General features: G+C 43.9%; 3 protein-coding genes across 4 annotated transcripts in view; all 3 read right to left on the reverse strand.

The window, feature by feature from the left end:
* LOC134070859 (PI-PLC X domain-containing protein 1-like) overlaps positions 1-1,389 on the reverse strand; it is a 30,872-nt gene extending 29,483 nt beyond the window's left edge. Inside the window, exons 1-3 of one of the 2 annotated variants that reach the window (XM_062527335.1) lie at positions 1,072-1,389; positions 575-703; positions 90-226 (exon numbers count right to left, since the gene is read on the reverse strand). In XM_062527335.1, coding sequence (XP_062383319.1) covers positions 90-226; positions 575-659 — 222 coding nt within the window. In that variant the 5' untranslated portion in view covers positions 660-703; positions 1,072-1,389. The remainder of the gene's footprint in view (positions 1-89; positions 227-574; positions 704-1,071) is intronic. The other variant, XM_062527334.1, reaches the window with a different exon arrangement.
* A 193-nt stretch (positions 1,390-1,582) lies between these two features.
* rgn (regucalcin) lies at positions 1,583-4,763 on the reverse strand. Its single transcript, XM_062527337.1, has 7 exons — positions 4,642-4,763; positions 4,062-4,230; positions 3,721-3,903; positions 3,104-3,319; positions 2,811-2,942; positions 2,393-2,547; positions 1,583-2,092 (listed from the first exon to the last, which is right to left on the reverse strand). Exons 2-7 carry the CDS (start codon positions 4,222-4,224, stop codon positions 2,042-2,044), a joined length of 900 nt encoding a protein of 299 aa, XP_062383321.1. The 5' UTR covers positions 4,225-4,230; positions 4,642-4,763; the 3' UTR covers positions 1,583-2,041.
* Positions 4,764-5,311: 548 nt separating this feature from the next.
* On the reverse strand, positions 5,312-19,137 carry vps16 (VPS16 core subunit of CORVET and HOPS complexes). Its single transcript, XM_062527336.1, has 24 exons — positions 18,940-19,137; positions 18,367-18,455; positions 18,115-18,206; positions 17,557-17,685; positions 17,325-17,469; positions 16,410-16,525; positions 15,956-16,078; positions 15,734-15,789; positions 15,535-15,629; positions 15,170-15,259; positions 14,895-14,971; positions 13,980-14,111; positions 13,418-13,545; positions 13,081-13,116; positions 12,860-12,968; positions 12,581-12,715; positions 11,515-11,623; positions 10,157-10,254; positions 8,354-8,458; positions 7,926-8,003; positions 7,096-7,265; positions 6,361-6,457; positions 6,167-6,270; positions 5,312-5,900 (listed from the first exon to the last, which is right to left on the reverse strand). The coding sequence occupies exons 1-24, from the start codon at positions 18,987-18,989 to the stop codon at positions 5,756-5,758; spliced, it is 2,508 nt and encodes an 835-aa protein (XP_062383320.1). The 5' UTR covers positions 18,990-19,137; the 3' UTR covers positions 5,312-5,755.
* Between the last annotated feature and the right edge of the window lie 1,500 nt (positions 19,138-20,637).

Genomic DNA, 20,637 nt, shown 5'->3' on the forward strand with positions numbered 1-20,637 from the left:
TATTTTTTAAATACATTATTGTTAAATAAAACTACCTGAATTAAATACTGGTGTGCGGGATTTCAAGCACAGAGTTATTTATTCGTTACCTGTGTAGTGGTCCACCTTTTGACAATGAGGCCCACAAGACGAGGGTAGAAGTTTTGCAGGACCTTCACCCAGCAGGGTGCATTGGGCTCCAATGTGGACGAGCCGTCTAGACAGTAGCTCATGGTGTCATGGCTTCCTGGAAATGTAAAATATGTACCAATATGTCTAATGAACCAATACTAAAACTTGTGACAAACATTGTGAACAAACAAACAAACATAGCCTTCCAATTGCACTAACAAAGTGTTACTCTGAAAATTACTGAAATAGAATTTTTAATAAAATAGGCTGGGCCTACATCATTGTGTGTGTGTTTGTGTGTGTGTGTGTGTGTGTGTGTGTGGAAAATGCAGTCTCTCTCCCATACAATTGCCACAAGATGGCAGCATCAATCAACCTCAGAACACAACAGAGAAATTCAACAAGTTGTTTGAGTCTCAAGACGATGTTGAAAGCCACTTCTGCTGAGGAAACCTGTACTCACCAGGTATGGCGAGGTCCCACAGGGAAACTGTATGGAGCTCAGGAGGCAGCTGGGACATCCAGTCTGGCAGATCAAGCTTTTCCATTTTACTTCATCAAAACAACACAACTGCAGTTTGTTTGATATCACCTGGAATGCCCATTGAAAATGATACTGTGTAAAAATGGATAGGCCTAAATATGTTTCGTAAATTAACTATTTAAGGTTGATTCAGTCAAAGTAGGATAATAGATTCAGACAGCATTTTGATTCGTTCCAGCATTTTGATGGACCTCTTATCCTGCATGATCATGTCTGCAAATGTATTCACAGACATACACCTCAAATAATGCACAACAAAGTAAAGATAATTATATTATTGGAACAGCAACAATAGTAAAAAAAACTAATTAGATCAAAAATAGGCCTAGGCCTACTTAAATAGTAACTGGATTTACATTCACGAATGGTCCGATTGAACGCTTTTGCCTTAAGGGGAGGTTAGCCTGAGATCTTACCATATAGTTTTTGGGAAATCGTTATTTGTGGACGGATCTTGCCCAGCCAGCGTCAAATCAATGTGAGTCATCTGAACAAAATGTTAAACCAAAGAAAGGAATAGGCTCCAGGAAATAACATGTGCATTTAAGGAAGTTGCTGAATTCGTGTCTGGTTTCATTTTTTATTCTAAGACACATCAGATTAACGTGTTTGTATTTAGCCATATTAAATTCCACGAATCCTCTGGTCTAGGCAATAAGTGCCATCTCGCGAAGAAGAATGTGACAACGGATCGCCCGAAATCTGACAGATTTGGACAATTTATCCTTTATGCATCAACCAAAATCCGGACGTGTGACAATTCTGGGAGGGCATGGATAACTAACGCAGTGTCACATGACTCATAAATGCGGAAAAAAGTGTTCCCATTAGTTTTTACGGGATTGGTGTTTTTCTATCACACTTCACATTAGCACATATTCAGGGTAAATGGAAATGCAGCTTTACAGTCAAGAAATACAGGTCATCTTCACATTTGCACAAATACTTTATTTAAGCTTCATTGTCTTAGAAGTTATGGCAATGGGTGACCCTGCTTTTCTGGAGAAAGTATGCAATATCATTAAAAACACATTATTGTTGGTGTTGTGCTAAGGTAACTCTTATGTTGAATTACATTATGAATTGCAGTGCTGACAGCTGCTTAAAAGAATATGATCTCACCCCAGGGCTCACTAATTAAAACCCGTCATAGTTTCAGAGCCCTGCAAGTTAACACTCCCAGTCCCACGTCAAAAACAGACAACATGCCAACTTCCACTGCATGTTAAAATTGTATTAATATCAGATTTAACATTAGCACTAGTCTGGTTTAGTTCATTACTCAAAAGCAAGACAAGACGTATAACTAGAGTGTTGGTAGTGACATGTCTGATTTTGCTGACATGGTCTATTCCTCGTCTTTATTTCTGTGCCCCGTCTTCAGGCTTATCCAGCAAACGAGTACGCAGGAATTCCCTTCACTCCCAAGCCAGTCACCTGAATCACAAACAGAAACACATCAGTGTATAGAATAAGTGACACATATCTTTACTAATTACAAATTAGTAAAGCACTGCATTTCCTAAAAAATGAAGAAAAAGTCCCTCAGAAAAAACTAAATCTCCTTTTCCACCTATCTTACATAAAGTTCAGATCACAATGTTGAAAGTCAGGTCAAGACGTTGAAATATGAGAACAGTATCCTAGTAATGCTGGGAAAATCCCCTGAACCTGTCTTTCCTGGTTGTGCTGCCGGATCCTGTCAAATAAAACCACCCGAGTAGGAGGCACTGTCACCTTAAAGATGCAGCCAGCCTGAGGCTGTTTGGCCATGGCTGCGTCATCCATGCCAACATAGGCAGACGTGACGTAGAGGTCAGAGTAGTCCTTCCCACCAAAGCACACGGAGGTGGTCCTCTCAGCTGGGAGCTTCACTGTCTGGAGTCGAGTGCCTAGGAGAGATAATAGCAGAGATTTAGGACGTGCCACCACCTACAGCAAATTGACCATGCATGCATCATGATTCATGTTCAAACACACACTCACACACACACACACACACACACACACACACACACACACACGAGTTAAACAACTACAGGATTTATTTGGATCTCTTAAACTTTCTGTCACGAACGTCACACACACACACACACACAAAACACTCAACTACCCAATGTTAACAATGTTCACAGTCACTCAAACACACACTCACCAGTCTGTGGGTCAATGCGCAGCACTCTGCCTCCATTGAAGCAAGCCACCCACAGTTTTCCCTCAGTGTCGATGCACATGCCATCAGGGATGGCCTCCTCCTTCTCAAGCTTGTATATCATTCTCCGGTTACCTACAAACACACACACACACACACACACACACAGAGAGAGAGAGAGAGAAACACACACACACACACACACACACACAAACCACACACGATACCCCCGATACATTAAACAATCATCCAAAAGTCATAGAACAATCACAAAGAGGGATGGAAATAAAGCATACTGATGCTGCCCGTGTTAATGTCGTAGTCGAAGGCATCCACTTGGTAGGACAAGCTATCAATGTAATAGAAGGTGCGGTGGTCCAGGGACCATTCTAGACCGTTGGAGATGTCCACCTGGTCAAAATGTTTGACCACAGTGTGGTTAGGGTGCAGGGTGTACAGGGACCCCTGCTTCCTCTCCAGCACCGAAGGGCGCGATTCAATTGCCATGGTGCCTGGAAAAAGAGAGGCATTTTAGTTTTATTCGCCATGACATCATTCTCAACCAGTATTCTGAAGTTCCTCAATAGACTATCCATTAGGCCTAAATACTATGGTGGGTGAAACAGACAGACAAAATAATATAATAGAAAAATAATAATAAATCTTCTGACACATTCAGGATACAGATATCATTCTGGATGGGCTGTAAAGTTTCAGTAGACTACATTATGTTTCGGCTAGTGTCAAAACAGGGCCTACTGTATTTAAAGCCACAGCATGTCTGCGCCTGTTAACGATTGCAATGCAATGCGTAATGGGACGGCTGATGTGACAGTAAATCTTCAACACAGGCTTGGCTAGTATACTCCCTCTGAACTTGAAGTGGATTTGCATTTAGCCTATGATTTCACACCTGCGAAAAACCTGCCAGCGGGGTCGACTTTCCCATCATTGAAGCGGTTGTTGCTCTTTTCGCCCTGAACATCAACGATGGTGGTAATCTTCTGTCTGTCCCAATCCAGAGAAGCAAACCTGGTGCCCTCAGCAATCACGTAGCCCCCGGACTTCCGGGGCACGACGGAGCCCACAAACTTCTCTACAGTTGGTAGGGAAAGGAAAGTTGTGCGTTAGCGTCCTCTTTGGCCCCTTCCCAGGTGATTAGGCTACTCAAACCGCTGGCTAACACTTGATGGTGAATACACAGCGGGTCACACTTGAAACTAACTATATTATTGCAGTAACTCATTGGCTCACCTGTGCGCACACTCTGAATCTTATTGGTCGATGGGTTCCACCTGCTCACCCTGTGGCCATTTATGTCAACGTACAGAAGGGTGCCCTCCTTTTCCTCCCAAACCGGACTCTCGCCAATTTCACATTTCTCCTTCACAACACATTCCACTTTGATGGACGACATATTCCCCTAGTCAAAAGCAAAAAACATTCATTCAGTTGAGCTGCATGGAGTTTGCAGGCTAGGCCCAGTTTAGCCTATAGGCCAACATTAGGTGTTCTGAAAAACAGATGTTTGCCCCTCCGCCCCTCCTAAAAAATAATTCCGTTCGCAAAAAACAGCTGGGGAAGGGTGTCGCAAACACGTCGAGCAAACAGGTGGCCAATCAGAGATCATGAATTTTACGCAGACGACGTTACAAATGTTTCAAAAGATTCGCTGAAAGTTTCTGAAAACTAGAGCGAAACAAACTTCAGTCGGTGTAACTGTATTATGTTGCAACATGTAACATAGTTACAAGTTTAGGTTATTTTGTTATTTCGCTGTACACATTCACTGGTCTGCAGTAGCCTAGCAAGAAAATCATTGAAGCTCACTTACGTTACGTTCAAGTGATCACTACGTTCCGGGTCTCGCTGCTTTGGTGCTGGCAGTGGTCGCGTTGTGTAAGGTCTGAGAGTCTCTGCCAACTGCAGTTCTCCGACAACTTATAAACTGTCGTCAGCAGAATAAAAAAAACGCCTTGTCATACAGCCTGGCGCTTCATATAATAGGCTACGGATCTGTTAATGAAAACCGTGTTGGCCAAAATTGGTTGATTAAGAGTAAGCAAGACAGACTGTATAAACTGTACACAGCGCCATGTCAAAAAGATCTGAACTGATTGCTCCCGAACTTTATTCAGAGGAATCTGGGACATGCACTGGAGAGCTTTGTCTCCCTCGAAACAGGCTAACAAATGCTCACTATGTCACTGTGAAGAAAATAAATACACATTTTGCAGGTGCAGAGCACATCCCGTGCACCCTCCTACTTCACTGTTCAAACATCTAGCAGTAGCCAAGCTGTGTCTCCAGTACTTTCAAGAAACACTTAAGCAACAGATAATTGAATTCATTATAATATATTAAACAGCGTAGTATTTGCATAGGCAATAAGGCTATTATTTTCAGTTAATTTATTTACTTCTGATGTCACACCTGTTACCCCCTCTAGCAGAGTATACAGTATGTATGCACATGACATAAAAGACACATATAAAACACACACATCAGAACATCTAATATGTTTAATGAGACAATTGCATCTCACTGTATTGTACATAAACAGTCATGAAAGAAGACCCGAAGCAATTTATGTGTAAGAATGCGAAAGTGCTAATCTCTATCAAGCTCTTCATTAGACTTCAGATACTGTACAAAATAAAATAAAACAAATCGACATACAATACAAACACATGCTTTCCCATTAGGGACAAGTGTAAGGCCAGGACTGGGATAAGCTGTACAACTGAGTGCGTGTCAGTGTTAAAGGGGCAGGTACTTTATCCATCTCAATTCAGCCAGCAGTTCACAGTTTTTTATTCCAGAAATACTTTCCAGACTGCTTTGTATCGATCACTCCTACAAGGCGGAGATAAAAGCTGCCCTTCGCGCCAGTCGAAGATGACACTCTCTCTGAAGTGCCAGGGGAGCTCAGAGTCAAAGGTCAAATGTCACTTTTTGGCGCCGGCCGAGCGGGCTCGGTTGAGGCGCTCCATCACTGCGCGGTCGGTCGTGGCCGAGCAGCGGGAGAGCACGGTGCTGATCTCGCCCTCGTTGCGCCGCTCGATGGCTGTGTCTGCAGCCCCCTCCAGATCACTGGAACGGAGAGAGGGACAGAAGGGCACAAAGGAAATAGAATGGCAGAATGATGATCAGTGTGAAAAAAGAAGAGGAACAGTAAGGTTGTGGGGGAGATAGAATGATAGAATAACGGAATGAAAAGAGTGAAGAATGATGTTGTAGTGTGAAAGGAGGAGAAGAATGGAGAGGGTGTGGAGAGAGACAGCACAGAGTTGAATTCTCAGTGCCCCTCACCATTAAGTACCATTCAACATTTGACCAGATACTGTAGGCACACTTACCCAACTGCCAGGTGAGCTTTCACCTTCTGCTCTGGCATCACCTTTGACACGTATTTCTTGGCCTCGTATTTATTGTGCCTCTTGACACACACCTCTACAAAAGGCTGTGAAGACAGACCCAGAGACAGCGTTAGTCAAAGCCACCATGACACCAAGCACATGAGCACACGCTCTGGAGAGATGGCCAGCTTTACCAGATATCCGATGGGCGACTTCTTGCTCTTTGCAAATTTCTCCAATTCCTCCCAATCCTCCTTGTCAGCAAGGGCAGTCAGCTTCAGCCACCAGTACCTGTGACCACACACACATGTTCACATCAACATGCTGCGGCATTGTGATGAGCCGTATAGTAACACACTGTGTCCATGTGAATGTCCCTCTGTGATGAGCCGTATAATAACACATTTAGTGTACTGTGTCCATGTCCATGTACATGTCCCTCTGTGATGAGACGTATAATAATAACCTGTACAGACTACACGATTTGTTTTGTCTTTCACGATTATCTTTTACGATTGACGATGTCAGATTAGGCGATCAGAGAACCACAAAATCTTGCCACGTCTTGGTCGCAAGAGTGGCCACATTACAAGATCATCTATCATAGCCTTCTCGTCGTGTGTCATCACAGTGTCAGTGTCAACACGGGAGTCGTAGGAGATTCCCAAAAAAATCTGACATGCTAGACTTTCGGTCGTAACGTCGCAGAATGTCGCAGACAGACAATAAATCGCGGGTCGTTGAACATGTCACATTACAAGACGCTTCCTCCTTTGAACGTCATTCCCGACTTTGAATATTCGGACACGACAATGGAAATTTCTCGGACACGACACAATTGTGGCAAAACCGGGCTGAAATCGTGTAGTCTGCCCAGGCCATAACACATGTGGTGTACTGTGTCCATGTGAAGGTCCCTGTGTGGGCACCTCTTGTCGGGGACCCTGAAGTCCTTGTAGAGCTGCTCGGCCTGCTTGTGGAGGCCGATGGTGAGCAGCGCCTGCAGCGTGTTCTGCAGGCTCAGGCCCATCAGCTGCTCCCCCTTCTCATCCTCCAGGCGCTTCTGGAACCGCAGCAGACGCATCTCCTCCTCCGTCGCCTGGACATGGAGAGAGAGGGAGAAAAGTCAGAGAAAAGGAAGGAGACAATGGAGTAGTACAGACCTCAGCGTCTCAGCCAATGAACAGCATGGCCGAGTCTGCTCTGTGCTTATTGTCCACCTCATGTCCTATTCTTACACATGTCTAATGACTTATCCTCCGCAGCTGGGGGCAGCCGTGGTGTACTGGTTAGCGCATCGGGCTTGTAACCGGAGGGTTGCCGGTTCGATCCCCGACCAGTCCACCACGGCTGAAGTGCCCTTGAGCAAGGCACCTAACCCCTCACTGCTCCCCGAGCGCCGCTGGTTGGGCAGGCAGCTCACTGCTCTGGGTTGTGTGATTCACCTCACTGTGTGTTCACTGTGTGCTGTGTGTTCACTAATTCGGTTAAATTGGGTTAAATGCAGAGAACTGAATTTCCCTCACGGGATCAAAAAAGTATATATTCTATTCTATTCTTCTATTGCTAACAAACATATCACACATGGGATCACAATGAAGTGTATAGCATGATTAGAACCCCTTCATAAGAGGGACTATTGAAATAAAACTGCATGAGGGCAGACTGGGCTAACAGGGCAGCTAGAGCACTAAGGCCAGGCAGTACACTGGGGCCGAGACCTCACCCAAACAGGAGAGCAGGGCCACACTTAACATACCTTGGCAGCAAACTCGTTCTTTGCTTTATTGTATTCGTCAACAGCACTCTGTAGTAGAGACAAACGGGCTTCCAACCTCTGGTACACACACAAACACACACACACACACACACACACACACACACACACACACACACACACACACACACACACACACACACACACACACACACACACACACACAGAAGCAGAGATAAAACAAGCACCTTTATGATTCATTTTACAGTTCCAAGCACATGATAACAATGATGACAGTCAACAACTGAATGGTTAGAGCACACTACTACCCACATGCAGAATTTCAACAAGCATATTGATGACTCATTTTACAGCTCCAAACACATGATAACAAGGATGATTGAATAGTGGGACTAAGGGTGTCTGATTTGTAAGGATATTAACAAGAGCACCATGCCACACACACACACCTTCTCTTTGTAGCTGGCCTTCACATAGAAGTTCCCTAATTCCTGATGATCATCATCTTGGTTAAAGAGGTCTTTCAGGGTGTTCTGTTCTTGATGTTTACAGAACTGCAAGACACACACACACACACACACACACACACACACATAAAATGTAGCCTTTCAAAGATCTGCATGCAGGAATTAGCATCATATGTCTGTTGCTAAGTGACCACTGAGGGAACAGGTCGTACTGTGTACTGTGTCTACTCAGAGAGGTGCTTCTTCTCTCAGTAACACATTCAATCCAAATGAGGTTAGATGAAGCATATGGCTATTTTACACATTGACAGCTGGCACCACATTAACACATTCCAACAGCATATTACATTTACAAATTTGATTTTTGCCCTTGATTTTCACAGTTTAAGGAGTTCAAGAACTGGCCACTACTTTCTCTCAGACCTGCTCTGTGTTTGTGTTTGGTGTTTAATAAGACGCTTTCGTCACTGGAGATGGCCTGGTCTAGTGGGCCAAAGGTCAACAGGGAAACAAGAGGTCGCATTCTGCTGCCTTTGCGGTGGACCCCATATGGATTCCTTCAGTACCGCACAGTCTACATCAGGGATGGGCAACTGGCGGCCCGCGGGCCACATGCGGCCCGCCTCCTCACTCAGTGCGGCCCGCGGATGATCATTTTTACTGTGATTAAAAATGCGTGTTTTTTTTTTTTTTTTTTACCGCACCGTCATTGTAATTATACTGTTCGCCGATAGATAGCGCCTCCTATGCAAACCATCTCGGGCCCTCGGACCTTTACAATCGCTGAGGAAAAACAGTGCACACATAGAAGAAAAGTAGAAAACTCATTTAGAAAACCGTAGGCTACCTTTCAGTCAAAATCGGAAGCAGTGTCTGTTCATAGAATGGTAAGGCAAACCCATGTCAAGTTTTGCTAGAAACTGTATCAGCCATGAAAGATTTAAACTTCAGTCGCCACTACACTACAACACCTTGCGAAAAGTTATCAGAAGTAGCCTGCCCTACACACACGGAGCTTCTCGGCCGCTGTCGTAGCCGACCTCAAATCAAAAGTAGGCTAGCCTACACTAACAATAGCGACTAATTGCCAGAACTACACAGGAATCCGTCTTTTGCTGTTTCGCTTGAGCTTGCCAAAGCAAAGAAGCTATATCAGATGGCGAAATTGTTTGGGTGCGTAGTGGAGGTAAAAACTTCGAAACGGTATATTTGACCCGACGCACGGTGACGCGCATAATTGTTGACATTCTGAATGTCGAGGGGGGGAGCTGAGACAAATCATGCATGACTGCAAGTAGGCCTACTGTAGCTTACTTTTTGGCGTTGGATGAGAGTACAGATGTGATGGATGTTACATGTTACATCTGTAGGCCTACTCTCATTATGGACGTTAGGGAATGTCTATAAATTCTTAAAAATGGAATGGGAGCATAAATGCATTGAATATGAGGCTTGTTGCACTTCATGATGGGCCATTGTTTTTCCATTCTGTGCCATCATTGAATGGTGATTTATGTGAGCCCTTTGCACTGAAAATAATACTTATCACTGGCTGTAAAATATTTGTATTTGTTGTTAGGGAGTCTATGTAAAAAATGCATTTGAGCATGAAAATTGACATATTTCGTTCTTCTTCAGAATTATTTTGCATCAGCATCAGATGTGCGGAAGTGCGCGGCCACATTTGGCCCTCTGATGGTGATGATAAAAAAATGTGGCCCTCTTAGTCATGAAAGTTGCCCATCCCTGGTCTACATAGTGTACAGAAAGACACACGTTCCTCACCTGTCTGTAGAGACTAAGGGCGACTGGCTGGTTTCTCAGAGTCATGAAGAAGTCACCTCGGTTCATCTCGTTCTTCAAGTATGTCACCACCGTGTACACTGCCAACAGCAGAAATTACAAATGGAGATAATTTAAAGTCCATCCGTATGAAAATATTTTTCTAAACCTTGTTCACATGTTCGTATGATGTCTGATATGTTCTATAGGACCTATTATTAGCAAACTAGTGCAGTGCCCGTACAAACAATGTTTTCCAAGAAACTTGTTGCCCAATTACGTTGATGCAGGTAGATCATGTTAAATTGGGGATGATGTAGAATCAGGCCCATGCAGTTAGTAGAGCTACATTAGATGTTCAGAAATCAGGCAACAGAACCACTAGGGCGGTAGGCAACCTATCTGCCCTATCTGCATATAGATAGAGAAGAGACTGGAGGTGTAATAAACTGCTGGTGTGGGTCTTGAAAATGAAGGAGGAGGAAATATGACCAACAACCGAGGCCACAGATATCAAACTTGAAAAATGGATTATGGCCAGAGGTGTGCTGAAGAAAAATGAAAGAAACACTTCACCGTTTTTCCATATTAAACTATGTTATTCCCTTAATTAAGACAAGTTGATACATACCTCTCACGCTTCAATGCGTGCACTCACTGGCTCTGGCGCGTGGCGCAACTTTGATAGCATTTAGCTAGCCCAATGCATTCATTACGATCCAAACAGAGATGAAGTCAGAAGCGACCAAACACCTCCATGTTTTCCCTATTAAAATACAGTTACACGAGTAGTCACACGACCAAGTATGGTGAGACAAAATCTCACCATAATTGGTCGTGTGACAGTGAGTGCACGCACTGAAGCGTGAGAGGTATGTATCAACTCGTCTTAGTTAAGGGAATAACGTAGTTTAATATGAAAAAACGGTGAAGTGTTCCTTTAACACACTATTTATGTACTATTAATCCAATATTTCAAAACCTGATGCCCTTTAAATATCTACCCAAGGCTAATTTTAATGTTCATACATGTGTACTGTCTTCTGTGGTGTGGACAGGAGTGTGGGGAATGTATGTGTGTGTGTGTGTGTGTGTGTGTGTGGTAACATGCTGAGCCCAGATTTACTCAAATGAAATCAAAGTGTGTGTGTGTGTGTGTGTGTGTGTGTGTGTGTGTGTGTGTGTGTGTGTTGTAATATGCTGAGCCCAAATTCACCCACTTCAATCAAAATAAATACTAAATATTATAGCCCTGCTAGGTTTGGAGTGTGTCAGTGTGAGTGAGTTTAGTCTATAAGTGAGCAGTACCCAGAGCAGTGTTTGCTCTTTTAAGGACTCAGTGGAGTGTATGCACGCTTTACCCAGGTCAGTGTCTCCACTCTCAATGGCTTTGCTCAGGGCCAGCTGGCTGCGCTTCATCTTCAGTAACAGGGGGACCTGCTCTCCAGAGCGAGGCTCAAACTCCAACAACTACTCAGCAGGAGGGCAGAGAGAGAGAGAGAGAGACAGACAGAAAGAAGAAGAGAAAGAGAGGCAATTGACCATTGAAATGAATTGAGAGGATGAAAAAAGAGAAAGAGAAATGGGGTGGAGAGAGGGTAACAAGGAGACAGATGAAGTTTGCTGTGCAGATACACATTTTTATCTCTACTCTGGATTTAGTTGCTGTAATTATTAGACAGAGTAAACCCAGCCCGATCGGCCCGTGATTTGATTTTGCCCAGCAGCTCAGGCTGGAAAGCTCTATATTTTTCTATCCTGCTTTCGTTACAAATCTGTGGGGACCAATCACAAACTGGCTTATCCACCTAGCTTATCCAGGCTATGCACTCCCAGTTGGACTTCTTCTTTTGCTAACCACACCATGGTTTGAACAGAAGTGAAATAGGGAACATGTTGAGTGTGTATGTACATAGTGTGAGTGTCTGGAGTATGTAACGAATGAATAGCATTGAACTGGATGGTTGCATATTTGGTCAGTGGGAACTTTCACTGGGGAACATCTGGGGACAAAGGACATCTTTCATCGGACTTCTCAGTGTCATTAATTAGGTCTGTGACTTGACCATTCAGACCTAATGACCGCACAGTACACTGCAAAAGAAAGTTAGTACTTGACAGTAAAAAGGAGACATTACTGTTGCTGCCAGGACCACTGCCTTTCAATGTCTGAGGCTTAGTCTGAGCTTATGAACATTACTAACATTGTTTATAATCAACTTAGTGAAATCTTATTTATTCATACTATTGCCACTTGCCAGTTAACAGATCATAGCCATTGTCTCAAAGTACAGAGCTCAAGGCCTGTGTATCGCTCTTCTGTGTGTGTGTGTGTGTGTGTGTGTGTGTGTGTGCTGTAAGAGTGAGTGAAACCAAAAGAGAGACAGATGTTCTCCACTGTACTGAAGGGGGGGGGGGGTTGCCCACCTTGATGGCCAGTTCGGTGCGTCCACACTCGTAGGCTTTGGTGGCGATCTCAGAGTAGGAGATCCCTGCAGCCTCGCCCAGCTTGATGCTCACCGCCCGCGCCACCACCTCATCCGCCTCCTCCTTCTGCTGCACCTGAGAGAGAGAGAGAGGGAAGGGAGAAGGAGAGAGATTGTTTTTTTTTTCTCTGCAGATTTTGCATTTGCAACAGACACAGACACACAGACACACAGACACAGACACACAGAGACACACACACAAGCACACGCACACACCTACCTTGCAGCAGGCCCAGTGTTTCAGTACTCTGCTCACTCCCTGGTATTCAGGGATCTTGAGATAGCGGCAGATCTCAATGGCCAGTGGATACAGCTTACGGAACACCAGCCTACCAAACGGGTCTATTGGGTTAATGGCTTCAGGGGAAAATGTAGAGAATCCTCTACATACAAACTTGAGTACAATGATATGTCTCACAAACATATACAGCAAACACTCACCGGTCAATAAGAACTTGCAAGGTCATCTGTCTGAATCTGAGACGGCCGTTTAGGACTTGTCATGTGATTGTGTGATACATATGGGCAAACAGCCATGAGACATCTATTAACGCCTTACTTGAGCACCACCAACCATCATTGCCAAGCATTAATACATGACGTGGTTCTTACATATAAGTGGTGTTTGTTTTGCTTTTCATTACTTACAGAAATCTCTGCTAACTTGTAAGAAGGCCAAAATGTGTATATGACATTCACAGCTACACAAGGCTTGATTATATGACATTGGTAAGTAACTAACGAAGGGTAGGGGTGGGGCGAAGTGTGTCAAGGATACTGTGTGTGTGTGAGGGGGATTCCCACAAGGTAGTCTCGCACAGCGTTGAGGACACGCAGGTCTCTGCACATGCTCACAAACTGATCTGGAGGGAAATTACTGAGGAAACACTTCCCAAAGGAGGCAGCCTGAGAGAGAGAGAGAGAGAGAGAGAGAGACAGAGAGAGAGAGAGAGAGAGAGAGAGAGAGAGACACAATACAAAATATAGTCAGTTTTATCATTGAAGTTAATTAATCTGACAGTAACTGCCATTCTCATATATTTGGCAGAAACCATCTTTGCTGTCAAAATGCAACAAACCATAAGACAGGGAGGCTACACTGCGCACGTAACTGAAGCAATCTGTGCGCGCAACGTCTCCTGCAAAAGCTAGCTTCCACCACGACCACATTCTGAAATGCGTCTTAAGAATGTTAAGCGTCGAGAACAGAGCACTTCAGTTGCGTGCAGCCATAGTGTTCTAGTCATTTCAGCTCACAGACTAGTTTCTGTTTTTAATTCTCCATCACCGTCTCTATCCGTGTGTGTGTGTGTGTGTGTGTGTGTGTGTCTTGGCCTCACCCTCAGGAGTGTTTTCTGGGTCTCGGGTTCATGCTCGTGTCCTGCTGCCTCCACACACTGCCGCACGGCTTCACCCAGAAGGCTTTGCTCCTTAATCTCACGCAGGTACTCATCCGCCTTCTGGCTCTCTTTCTGCACACATCACAAATACAGCAACTCAACGACCAAAAAAGAAGTCTGCTCTCCAAATACACTTACTTTCTCTCTACACATTGAGGGCTGAGAACCAAAGGGGCGTAAGGGACATTTCACCAACTTAACAGGCGAGCCAAAACAAATCTAACTGCTTTTATATGTTCACAGTTAAAGACCTTTGGTTTTTGTTCAATAACTTTGTATTTATAAATATTTTACTTCTATAATTTTAGCTAGAAAGAGCTCATCAAGAGCTTTCAGGTGATATCAAAATTTTGACCAAAATGTCACTTACGCCCCTTTGGTTCTCAGGCCTCGACATATTCAACATTTTCTGAGTTCAGACTTTACACAGCTGAACTACCAATGTAGAGGTTCATTTTCATCTTATTAATTTTCATCTTTCTTGTCAGAAATCATGTTACCCTCCAATGCATATTTCTGACCTAGAGAACATGTATAATGTGAAACAACATTGCAGCTTTAGAGATTTAAGTTTCTAGTGTATATGACTACAGTACAAATGACTACATACTGTAAAGAATATATATGAAGAGATCAGGTGCAAAACCCCACCACTCTAAACCCCACCTCTGTCCAAAATGAGATAACGATGGTGAGTAATGCTCTCCACAAATAGCAAATAGCATATGTTAATCAAATCAGTTTGCTTCAAAACCCGCTAAATACCACTTTCTTTCTGCTTCGAAATATCGATTTGTATGCAAAAATCTATAAGAGCCAAAATAAATTGTTCATTTAAAATCCATACACACTTACCTCATACTCTTTGTGTGCCTCTAGCAGCAGGGCCCCCGGGGCCATGGAGGCAATCTTAAAGATCTCCTCACATGCACCTATAGGGAGAGAGGGTGGGCCGCCATTTAGTACACTAAAGCTTGGATACTGCATGTGCAAAACACTGCATTTTGTGTCCTCCCACTGACATACCTTCATACGTGGAAATGTTGTTTTCTGTCAGTGTCTGCATATGCATACATGCTGAACTATTTTAATGTGTGTGTGTGTGTGTGTGTGTGTGTGTGTGTCCTGACCTGGCACCTCCTGCAGCAGCTCATGGTGTGTGCTACTGATGATGCGAACCCCATCAAGCTCCGGCACCAGCACAGAGTCATCGTCCAGGTGATACCCACACCAGAGGTCAAGGGTCAACACACATCACACACACCCTGTTAAGCCATCCTCTCCATAGTGACTCTTACTATGTCTAACAGGAACCTCTGGTAGTTCCATAGTGACTCTTTGTCTAACAGGAACCTCTGGTAGTCATATTGAGTACTATTGAGTGTTCCACACTGATTAACATTCCAGCTTAAATCAATCTAGCACACCGTTTCCATCATAGTGGCAAATGAGTGCATGACAGACTACACACAGGCAATTCAATTTTGAGATGAAGGATACGAGATGGTCTCTTTACACTTGCCGGCCACTAGGAGGTGCCGGTCCCACATGATGACCACTGAGGGCTGCTCACTCTTTGGTCTCCGACACCTGTCAAGAACAACCGCCACTTAATCAGACAGCATACATCTACTCTCTAATGAACAAGAGGGTTGCCCATCTGATACATAACAATTGGATACAGTGGAACATACCAGACCATTTGCTTAGGGGGGGTTCTCACTTTGGTCTCCACCTCACTGAGTTTGTCCTGCAGATACAGCACACAGCACATTTCCCACCATATCCATTCACCCCAAACAAAGGATCTTACATCGCAAAAGTCTTTTACTAATTAGACAGAGACACTAATATGTGTACTGTTTGTAAGAGGGAGACAGGTACAGTAGACTGCTGTACAGGTGCTGCTGCCTCACCTTGAGGTTGGATGAGCCCATCCACACGTGGCCAGAGTCAGTGAAGAGAGCCAGGTACTTATAGCTGAAGGACACGGCCATACTCACTATACTGGTGGCCTGGGGAGACAAACCTGGGGGTGTCTGCGGGACCCCACACACACACACACACACACACACACACACACACACACACACACACACACACACACACACACACACACACACACACACACACACACACACACACACACACACACACACACACACACACACACACATAAAAACAAGACCAGAGAAAAATATTGTACATTAAATATGTAAATGTTTGTGTTTGTTGCTGTGTATGCATGAAGGAAGCATCTCAATATATTTAACTATGTGTGTGTGTGTGTGTGTGTGAGTGTGAGAGAGAGAGAGAGAGAGAGAGAGAGAGAGAATGTGTGATTGTGTAAGTTTTTGTGGCAGGTCTCACCACTGCAGTGCAGGCTGTGTTGTCCAGTATGAATAGGTCTGCTCCGTGTGCAAGCAGAACTTTGCTCTGGCGGTCCTGAGTCAACACAGCCCAACAGGAGGGCGCCTCATGCAGGCCTGAGACGGAACATCAGAATCCCATCAACAAAACCACTCTCCACAAGCCCCAAACTGCACTTCCATGGCTATTTCTACTGACTGAATGACAAGACCCAGCAGCTGCTGTGCCACTCTTTATTCTCAATACTGTGCTTAGGCGAATCTTATGCAGCACTACTTCACTGCAAACCTGGCTGACAGCCTAATAGCAGTTTTCTTTCACAGCTGTCACATTTAGCGGGATCGCCAGGAAAACGATAACATATACATATATAGCGCTCATTTTGAAACATTTGAGAGCCCCAGCTTTTGTCATTGTCTTAGACAACACACATATCTGGAGCATATCAGGACACTCTTACAGGGATGCTATCAAATGTAGTAATGAGATTCTAAAGGGAAAAACAACCAGTGTGATGTCTTTGTGCTAACTAGTACTAAGTATTTGAAAAGAGATTCACCGGAGCAACTCAGAAGTGAAGATTTTAAATATTTATTTAAGGTGCCAACATTGTAGGACTAACGTTTCAACGTTTTGCTACGTCTTCATCAGAGTCTGCCTTAAATAAATATTTAAAATCTTCACTTCTGAGTTGCTCCGGTGAACCTCTTTTCTCTACTAAAGTTTGTCCTCTCCCGTTGACGCACCAGAGTGAATTCAGGAGCGCGGAGGACTTGTTGTTTGTTTGTTTGTGTAGATTCACCTCAGTGACCCAGACCACACAGAGATAGTGGCGCCATCTACTGTATGAGTATTTATGACAGCTGCGGAGGAGGTCATGTCCTAAGACCGGGACTGAGAGGAGATGTAACCTACCTGGGACTCCGGGAAGCCGCCGCAGCTTCAGGTCATCAATGTTTGTTGCCAAGGTGACCCCGAAAGCTCCAGTGATTATGGCAACTCCAGTTCCATAGGGGGAATGGAACACCTTAGCCTCCAGCACCTGATTCTGAACCACTTCCTGTGTGGATAAAGAAAAATATGCTTAATACTGTGTAAGGTGTAGTGTCTAGTGTCTAGTGTGTGTGTGTGTGTGTGTGTTGCTCACATTTCCCATGCTGAAGTGTCTTTTGAAGCTGCCAAAGAGATCATAGATGAGCACAGTGCCATCCTCTTGAATGCACAACAGGTCATCACACACCGTCCACCCCAGGTGTTTCACCACTCCACTCTTCCACTGCAAAAAGAACAAGAGGATAAAGGGACGATGGAACACATAACACATACAGAACTGTGTTCACCTATAGTTAATTCTCTTCATTATAGAAGGTATACATAACGTACACCAGGGATTATTTGTAAGGTGCTGGCAACTGGTGAATCTTTCAGAGACAGAAAATTGGTGCACACTCTGGCTTCATATTACAGTATTTAATAGGAGACACCATCCCTTAATAAATAATTTAATATGGAGCCAGAGTCAGCACCACTTTCCTCTCTATGAAGGATTCTTCACCAACAAGATAGGCATTTCATCCCATATCTAAGGTGAGTGTGTGTGTGTGTGTGTGTGTGTGTGTGTGTGTGTGTGTGTGTGTGTGTGTGTGTGTGTGTGTGTGTGTGTGTGTGTGTGGAGAGAGAGATACTGAGCTGAATGTGTATGTACCGCAAAACTGGCCAGGGAACTCCCAGATGCAGAATAAATCTCCAACTGAGGCCGGGCACTAGGAGAACGTCTCTGGGGCTCTCGGAGAAGGGCTGAGAAAGAGAGAGAGAGAAAGGGAAAGAGAGTGAGAGAGAGAGTTCACCATTTGGAACTCAATGTGGTGTGAAAACCCAAATTGCAGAAGGGAACAAGATACAGGAGATGCTCAACTTCCTCCCATAAGCTTTCTCTCAGTGCGCTGGGGCCACATACCAATGGGTCCTCCATAGGGTGCAGCAGCAATCAGACAGTCTCTCAGCCCATCCCTCAGGTTCCATCCCATCTCATACAGCTCGATCTTCCTGTAACATGTAGAGGACACCATGAAGTACTCTGGGGCCCATAATGACCAAAATACCGTCTAGAAAGGTACGTCATTTGCCACTCCAGTGCACCGTGCTTCAAGACTGCGCCAACAACTTTCGCTTTGCAAGCTGTTGTACATTTAAACTTCCCCACTGTTTGTGCAATTAGCTTATTTTCTAGTTTTGCAAAAAAATGCAAAATGTCCTAAAGCAACCCCATTTCGGTCTGTCTATGATCACAGACCGTCGCAACTAGGCGTGACAAGTCATATGACTATTCGACATCACGTTACTCTGCCATGCACATAGGCTACACTACACTATGTTGTTCTGCGTTTACAGTATGTTAACTGTATGAAATAACATTACAGACGTGAAGGCACAGCAAAAGAAATGCAATAGACTAGATATAGACCTACGTTTATGAGCTGCATTGCGCTTAACATTATGGAAAACAACAAAGTGCGAATGACAAGCAAACCTGTAAAACGCCTCCCCAAGCGGGTTCCAGTTCGCTGTCACAAACGCCATGGTCCCGTCGGTGGCCAAGGGGGACAGATCCAGATGAACGGGACTCTGTTTGGGTTCCCTGGCCACCTAAATAATGGTATATATTTCCAAATTGTTAATATTTTTCCCTTATTCACTTGGACCCAAATCCTGCACTTCCGTCACTCACTTCTTCTTAGAATAGTGATTCTGGAATATGAGTAAATATAGCGCCATCTAACGTTGTGGAGGCTGGATGGTGACGTTATGACAAATGATCATTTGGTGTCGCTGTGACATTGCTGCTTCGTTTGAGACGTCTACTTCTGCTGAAAAACTGATGAGACGAGACTTGAATTCATGTATAAATCACCAATACTGCAACGGCTGAAAATTGTCACTCACAGATCTACATTCAGGACAAAAGTAATAACCTTTAGATGAAACATGAATATTTTAAATATCAAAGCAGGCAGTCGCCCGATCTCTTCTGCTGATATGATAGCCTACTGCATGATCTCATAGGCTAGGCCTATCTTTTGACTGTCTGTTATTAAAAAGTGATAAGAGCAGTTTTGAAGGGACTATAATGAAAATATGACTTCATCTTCTATATTCCTATCAGTACCAAAATAGTCCACTCTAAAAACTACTAGGTAGAAAACGACCCAAATTGGGTTGTTTCTCACCCAGGGCCTGGGTCACTATTGGACAGCAAATGTCTTGGGTTAAAATGACCTAACATGATGGGTTGGTTATTTAACCCATGATGTTATAATAGCCTATCAAGTCTTCTATGTTTGATACAGGCTGAGACCACTCTCTATTTTTCTTCTTGAGGTTATCACGCACATATGAGTTCTCTATACAACAGGGTATTAGTGCTGAGTGGAAGAATTGTTATTCACACCTAGTTTCACATCACTTTGTGCATACTAGCCTAATCCAAATGGATTAAGATGCAACAACCAGTCTATTTCCTGAAGATTTAACAAACAGCACATGCAACAAAGCTGAGAACAGAGATATGAAATGATGTAAAGTATAAAGACCCTTAACTATAACCTCAACACTGTGTCTGTTTGATCAGGCTTATACTCTCCCATCCAACTCCAGCCTTCTCACCAGCACTGTGCCAATTATGGTGGGCGAGGAAGAGAAAAGAAAAGCAGGGAAAAGCAATTTAACAGAGTTGCAGCTTAGAAAAGTCATTTCAGGCTCTGAATGCCATATTCTCTCTGGGAGAATTTAATTATGTCTCGCAACCCAGCGCGGAACGTTCTCAGGCTCTAAGACTCAATCCCAGGCGATACAAAGTGGCTTAGGTTGGGGTCAGATAAGCGCCTCTTGTCTGTCCCTGAGATTTTTAAATTATTTTGTTCCCTATTATTATTGCTCATTCTCAGGCAGATGTCTCTTATTTTGGTTGCTCTCTTTTTCCTTTCTTTCCTTTAAAAAAAAAAAATACATTTGTGTAGAGTCCGCAAACTATAAATTGAGGTCTACTTTAAAAACTCAGTCAGTTTATCAGAAAACTAGATGACATGCATAACAACACCAAGCTTTTAATATTCTTCACCTTCACATCACATTCATTTGTAAATGCATGTCATGATGAAGCGTTTAGGACTATTCCCTATGAAAGGAACTGCACACAATCCTCATCTGTCTCTCTTGTTCTGTACAGGTA

Source organism: Sardina pilchardus, chromosome 23 (assembly GCF_963854185.1).
Source record: "Sardina pilchardus chromosome 23, fSarPil1.1, whole genome shotgun sequence".
NCBI classification, from domain to species: domain Eukaryota; kingdom Metazoa; phylum Chordata; class Actinopteri; order Clupeiformes; family Clupeidae; genus Sardina; species Sardina pilchardus.